This window comes from Nicotiana sylvestris, chromosome 4, assembly GCF_000393655.2.
Source record: "Nicotiana sylvestris chromosome 4, ASM39365v2, whole genome shotgun sequence".
Classification (NCBI taxonomy): Eukaryota; Viridiplantae; Streptophyta; class Magnoliopsida; order Solanales; family Solanaceae; genus Nicotiana; species Nicotiana sylvestris.
The window spans coordinates 104059734-104067246 of NC_091060.1; the positions used below are offsets into that span (position 1 = coordinate 104059734).

General features: G+C 33.0%; 1 protein-coding gene across 1 annotated transcript; it reads right to left on the reverse strand.

Annotated features, from left to right (window-relative positions):
* Nucleotides 1-1285: 1285 nt before the first annotated feature.
* LOC138889939 (secreted RxLR effector protein 161-like) lies at nt 1286-1870 on the reverse strand. Its single transcript, XM_070173286.1, has one exon. The coding sequence runs from the start codon at nt 1868-1870 to the stop codon at nt 1286-1288; it is 585 nt and encodes a 194-aa protein (XP_070029387.1).
* Nucleotides 1871-7513: the final 5643 nt, after the last annotated feature.

Sequence of the window (7513 nt, forward strand, 5' to 3'; positions counted from 1 at the left end):
ATTTCAGCTTGCATATATATTCACTTTCTTGGTATCTACTATGGTAGCCAACAAAGGATAGATGAATTTAACGAATTCTAACACCATAACATATATATTCTTTTAGTGATTTTATTGTCGTTAATGGTTGATGTATCTAGATGCTCATTGCCACAGTTTTTTTTTTTAAATAGAAAAAGATCAAACTTGTCATTGCTCTTACCCGATGATAAATATCTTATGCCTCTGACCTAATTTTTCTCGCTATGCATGTCTAGGAATCTAACATATCTTCTTGGTCCTATTTAATTTAAGAAAAGTAGATTAAAAAGATTGTTATCTTGTTGGTCATATTTAACAACTGATTTAAAAAGATTGTTCATGGATCTGTTTTCTGTAATAACCGGCATCTAAACGATGAATGATTAAATTTCCAAACACTGCATATTTTTATCTCTTTTTCCTTTTTGCGAGATAAAGTTGTAGAAGTACAACCTGTTTGGATAATTATTTTTCGTTGTTTCATAATATATCATCTGACATTGTATTATTTCAATTATTATTTTATATGTGGTGTTGTTAAAATAATATTTAATAAATTATCTTGCATATATAAATGATAACATTTCACCTCGAGTTACACTTTGAACAATATTCAATCAAATTATCATTGTCAAGTTTCTTAAGGTTAGGCAAAACTTGCATCACGCAAGAGCATGGCAAAAATTAACGGATTCCTCTCGCACACCAATTCTACTTGCTTCATGATCATAATTTTTTGTTCTCCTATATATATGGACTCATTCTTGATGAGTCAAGTCTGTGAATTCAAATATTGCTTCATCATAGTATAGTGGTATATATCATATAAAATGCATGTGAAGTAGGAGTAATCAGAAGCGGATTTAGGATTTAAACTCCAGGGGGTTCAACATGAAGTAGTTTCTGGATTGAATCCAAATTATGAAATTGAGAAGATAATAGAAGGGGAAGAAACAGAAAGAGGAAGAGACGAGCTAAGAGAAGGGAAATCTAATATTATTCATCTAATGATTTACATAGCTAGTATAGATATATATACATCTAGACTAATTGTAGATAAATAAGCTAATTATAACTAACTAGTGATAGCCGTTATTAGTGAGCTAACTAACTCTAATATTGGTGGTTAGTAACTAACAACCTAACCTATATGAAGTTACTAAACCGCCCTTTCTTACTTATATATGTTATATCTTTCTCTACACTCCCCCTCAAGCTAGGTAATGAGAACACATTAAGAACACCTAGCTTGGAAGAAAGTTATTCATGCTGTGCCTTGTTGAGACCTTTGGTTAGCATATCTGCTGGTTGCTCCTGGCAGGTATGTATGTTGTTTTGATAAGTCCTTGTACAATTTTTTCTTTGACGAAATGACAGTCAATCTCGATGTGCTTTGTTCTTTCGTGATAAACAAGATTGTTGCAATCTGAATTGCAACTTTGCTGTCACTAAACACTTCAACTGGTAATTTGACCTCAACTTCCACTTCTTCTAACAGACCAATCAACCAAATGAGTTCTGCAACAATTGTTGCAAGGCTTCTATACTCAGCTTCTATTGAGCTTCTGGAAACGGTAGTTTGTTTCTTGGATTTCCACGATATTAGAGAGTCTCCAAACTTAACTAGGTAACCTGAAATAGACTTTCTTAGAAAAGGACAAGCTGCCCAATCTGCATCACAGTACGCTGAGATCGTATTGTTTAATTTGCTTAAAAGTAGAATTCCTTGTCCTAGGCTATTTTTGATATATTTGACAACTCTTAGAGCTGCTTCCATGTGAGACTTCTTTGGTCTTTGCCGGAATTGACTTAGTGTTTGAACACTAAATGAAATATCTGGCCTGGTCATTGTTACATATAAGAGTTTGCCTATCAGTCTTTGATAGGAAGTTAGATCTGCCAGTTCTTCATTCATTTGAGCAGTTGACTTGGTTTTCTTGAGATGTTCATCATACTATGTAGTTGTAAGCTTCATATTGGTATCAAGAGGTGTTATAGATGGTTTGGTAGCTGCAACTCTTATTTCAGAAATCAGTTCCAGTGCATACTTCCTCTGGTGCATAAGAATCCCTTGTTCTGATCTTGCAAATTTTATGCCTAGAAAGTACTTCAATTCCCATAGATATTTCATTTTGAAAGACTGTTGCAGATGTGCTTTTGTTTCCTCTATTAGTTTTAGAGAGTCACCAGTCACAAGCATATCATCTACATAGATTAATACCATTGTGATACTTTCTGCAGTTTTCTTAAAAAATAAAGGCCGATCATGTTGACTTTGCTGAAATTGAGACTTCATTAGTGCTTCTGTCAGTTTAGCATTCCATTGTCTAGGAGCTTGTTTCAAACCATATAGAGATTTCACAAGTCTGCATACCTTATTCTCCCCCTAACTTGTGAATCCTTGGGGTAGTTGTATATAGATCTCATCTAGTAAATCTCCCAGTAAGAAAGCATTATATACATCCATTTGATGTATATGCCAGTGTCTTGCAGCAGCTATAGCTAATATAGTTCTTACACTTTTCATTTTTATGACTGGTGAAAAAGTTTCTTGATAATCTATCCCCTCCTTTTGACTGAAACCTTTGGCTACTAATCTAGCTTTAAATCTTTCTATTTCACTAGAAGCCTTATATTTAATCTTGTAAATCCACTTGAACCCTATAGGAATTTTACCAGTGGGCATAGTTACTATGTCCCATAAATGATTATTTTGTAGTGCCTCAATCTCTGGTTTCATTGTATCTATCCATTTAGGGTTCTTTACAGCTTCGGAGTATAGAGTTGGTTCACTGATATTTGAAGCTGCTGTCAAGTAGGCTTGATACTTAGGATTTAGATGATCATAGATTATGAATTTTGATATGGCATAGGGTTCATTCTGTTGAGCAGTTAATGACACAAAATCTTTCATTCATAGAGGTGGTTTCTTTCCTCTTCCTGATTTTCTGACATTTATTGGTTGTGAGATTTGATCTCTTTGTTGTGTAGCTAATGTTTGTTGATTGTTACTTTGAGTAGGTTCTGTGGGAGTATTCTCATAATGTTGTGTGTATTCTTGTATCACTTTTGACATAACATTATTTTCGTGTTCATTTGAATACATATTATTTTCTGAAGTTGTAGCTTGTGCTGTTGGATCTGTGGTATGTAAAAGTAAGTCTGTTATATTTGGATGGATAAATAAATATTTGTTGTTGTCTTTTTTGTTTCTAAAAGAGAATATATCTTCTCTAAACTGGACATCTCTGCTTACAAAAAAACTTTTATCTATTAAATCATATAATACATATCCCTTTTGGGTTGTAGCATATCCCATGTGTATAGTAGGTTTTGCTCTAGGCATTAGCTTTTCATTTTGATTAACTATTTTTGCATAGCACAAACAACCTATAACTTTAAGATGTTGTAATGTATGTTTCTTATTATACATCCTTTCATATGGACTTTTATTTTCAATAACAGAACTAGGTAGCCTATTAATGATATATACTGCAACAAGAACACAATAATCTCAGAATTTGATAGCTATATTAGCTTGAAATCTGATAGCTCTAGTAAGTTCTAGTATATGTCTATGCTTTCTCTCAGCTACTCTATTTTGCCGAGGAGTATAAATACATGTCTTTTGATGAATCACTCCTAGATTCTTAAAGAAATTCTCACAAACTGAGTTAACAAATTCTGTACCATTATCTGTTCTCACTGTAGTTCCAAATTGAGTTTTGACAAAAGTAAAGAATTTTTGTACAATCACACATACATCAGATTTCAATTTCAGCAAGAAAATCCATGTCATTCTAGATAAATCATCTACTACAGTTAGAAAGAACCTATTACCATCTATAGTAGGAATTTTGTAAGGACCCCATACATCCATGTGAACTAATTCAAAACTAGCAGTTATTTTTATACTATTGATAGGAAAGGGTTGCCTTGTTTGCTTTGCACAAGGACATGTAGTACATAGATCTATTTTAGCAGATATATCTTGTGCATTTGTAGAAAATAACTTCTTGAAAACAGTAGCAGACATATGTCCAAGTCTTCTATGCCAGAGTTCAATATCATTTGAATTAGTCTCTTTACTGATTTCTGTCTACTTAGTGTTTAAACTAATTGCATTATTTCCTGGTAATTTTTGTCTACTGAGAATATATATACCACTGTCTTCTTTACCAATCGCTTTCACCCTCCCACTGAAGAGTTCCTGAAATATACAAAAATCAGGGAAGAAAGCAACTGAGCGTTTCAGTTCGTTAGTTAATTTAGAGACAGACAAGAGGTTATATTTGAATTGGGGGATGTAAAATACATTAGTTATTATATCTTAATCTGTTAAGGTATTAGTTCCAATATGAGTAACTTGAGTAATTTCTCCATTAGGTAGATGTACTTTCTTTGACTGATTTGTTTGCATTAGAGAGACTTTATTTAACAGTTCTATATCAGCTACCATTTGATTTGTATCCCCTGTGTCTATGATCCATTATTGTAGGCTATTAGAGGCTAATAAGGCACAAAGAATACATGCAGCATTAGCTGATGGTGTTGCTGTAGTAGAGGCAACATTCGCTGATGATGTTGCAGAACTTGAATTGTCTTTGTTCAGTAGTTGCACAATATGGTCATACTGCTCTTTTGTGAAAGTGCAATTTCCCATCCAAGGTGCATTTTCCATTTTGACCAAAATTCTGAGAATTATTAGTACTCACAACATTGCTTGTTAATTGAGAATTCTGTAAACAGTTCTCATTCCAATTTCCTCTAGGTAATTGATTACCCTGTACACTGACATCAGATAATACATTATATACAACTGTGTGCATTTGTGTTCTTCTTTCTTGGTCTATATTCTGGAGGATAGCCTATAACCTTATAGAAATTTTCTTTAGAATGCCCTTTCATTTTGCACACATCACATAATAGACTGAAATTTTTCTAGTTTTTTGATAATTTCCCCTAGTTTTAGTATACATTGCCATATCAAATTGACTAGTTCCAGATGTAGGATTTGCTCCTATTAAGCCAGCATTTGCTGCAACTAATTTCTGGCTCTCATCACTAATCACCATGGCATATGCTTGATTAACCGTTGGCATTGGACTCATAAGCAAGATTTGACTTCTAGCCTGGCTATAGAAATCATTTAGCCCTGTCAAGAACTGGAACAATTTCAATTTTTGCAAGTGAACGGCAAACTCTCTTGATTTTGGGCAGTCACACCTAGTGCTTCAAATTCCTCCCACAAATCTTTCAGTTTTGAAAAATAAGCAGAAACATATGTTGTTCCTTGGCTAAGCGTAGCAATTTCTTTATGCAAATTGTACGATCTTGAGCCATCTACTTTATCAACCTTTCATGCAAATCATCCCACACAGCCTTTGCACTTAAGGCATACATTATACCACCAAGCAACCCATTACTCACAGAATTCATCAACCAAGAAAGCACAATAACATTTACTCTTTCCCAATGATTCCATAAATTTTCTGGGAAATTTTCTTTTGTGCATGTACCATCAACCAAACCCAACTTATTCCTTTCTAACAGAGCAATTCTCATAGATCGAAATCATAGGGAATAGTTTTCAATCCCAGTTAGTTGAAACGATATGAATTGAATGCCACTAACATCTGAAGGGCTTAAAAATAGTGGATGATTGTAATCAATTGCAAGCAAACCTCCTTGATTCGAATTTGTAGTCGGAATTACAGGAGGAACAACAATTGGCTGTTCATTTAACGCCATAGCAATCAAGCTTTCTTCAAGACTTGAACTAAGCAAGAAACTGATGTCAGAACTTCTTTTGATTTTGCGAAATTAGATGTTGGATCGAGATTCAAGCTATTGAATTAGCCTGATCCGCTCTGATACATGAAGTAGTTCTGAATTGAATCCAAATTAAGAAATTGAGAAGATAATAGAAGGGGAAGAAACAGAGAGAGGAAGAGACGAGCTAAGAGAAGGAAAATCTAATATTATTCAACTAATGATTTACCTAGCTAGTGTAGATATATATACATCTAGACTAATTGTAGATAAGTAAGTTAATTATAATTAACTAGTGATAGACGTTATACTGAGCTAATTAACTCTAAGATTGGTGGTTAGTAACTATCAATCTAACCTATATGAAGTTACTAAACTTCCCTTTCTTACTTATGTTATATCTTTCTCTACACAACCTTTAAGGTTTTCAGCATTAAACACACAATATTTTTAGAAGTTCTGGGTTTATACCTGCTATTTTTTATAATTTTAGTAAATATTTACAAATAAATTTAAACCCTGCATTGAAAGTTATAGGTTCAATTGAACCTGTTACTTTTGTCTTTTATGATTTTTAATCCACACCAAACTTCTTCCCTTCCTATTATCCCTCCTCTTATTATTGCATCTTTTTCCAGCTTACCTGTTAGCCCCTTCCATCCACCCTCCCAAAATAAAGTCAAAAGAAATAAGAATATTGAGAAAAGTTAGATAATCTCTAGAATTTTCCTCATATTCATCTAGTTTAACATATTCAAGCTTTTCCAAAACCTCATTTAAAATAAGGAACAAAGAACTGGTTAGGAGAATTTGGAGATAAAGCCAAATGGATAAGACAGTCGATGGGGTTTTCTTAGGTTATTTCGAGGGTGGGGATGGCGTAGGGGGAGGGCTGCTTGTAAATAATAAAAACAAAAAAACAATATGGATAATTTGTTCCAATAGTATAAGTACTTCTTCGACAAAGATTCTCCAAATTCATAGTTGTTACTTGTTAGTAAGATTTCATTGACCAATATTTTCTTGAAATATTAAAGGCATGTACAACTTACCTATATTTTTTGGCCAAAGCTAATTGACGGAAAAAACAAAGTGTTTTGGATATTCTTTTCTCACTCTCCTCTATATATTCAGCTCCATGTTATATTTCCTATGATATGTTGTTATTCAATCAGAATTTTATACTTTTATTTTTGGTAATGGAGCCTTTTTATTTTTATTTTTTTTAAAAAAGGGAGAGTAAAATCAAACTGAGAATCCCAGCCAAAGTTAGCTCAAGAGACGGCGATTTCATAAGGGTAATGGCTCGATATGTTGGGCATTCATCCATATATTCTTAACACTTTGGTCTTTTCGTCCGCCACGCTCTTTTAAAATTTCAATTATAGATTGTATTATTTGTTGTTCTAGACAAAGAATTTGCTAACTTAGAAAAAATTATGTACATATATTATTATATATGCCTTGATAGTTAAATCAATTTTGTTACTTCATCTTTTGATCGTATATACTATTTTGATAACTAAACTACTGTTATACTTGTAGACGTGACATAAATAGTGGAAAGGGTGGCATACGATAACTCTTCCTAAGAACTCGAGAAAAAAAATCAGAAATAGTCTAATTTATAACTGGTAATTGAAAATAACCACAGTCTCAAAAGTAATCGAAAATTAGCCATTTTTTTATGTAAAGATAAAATTTGAATAAAAACATCCTT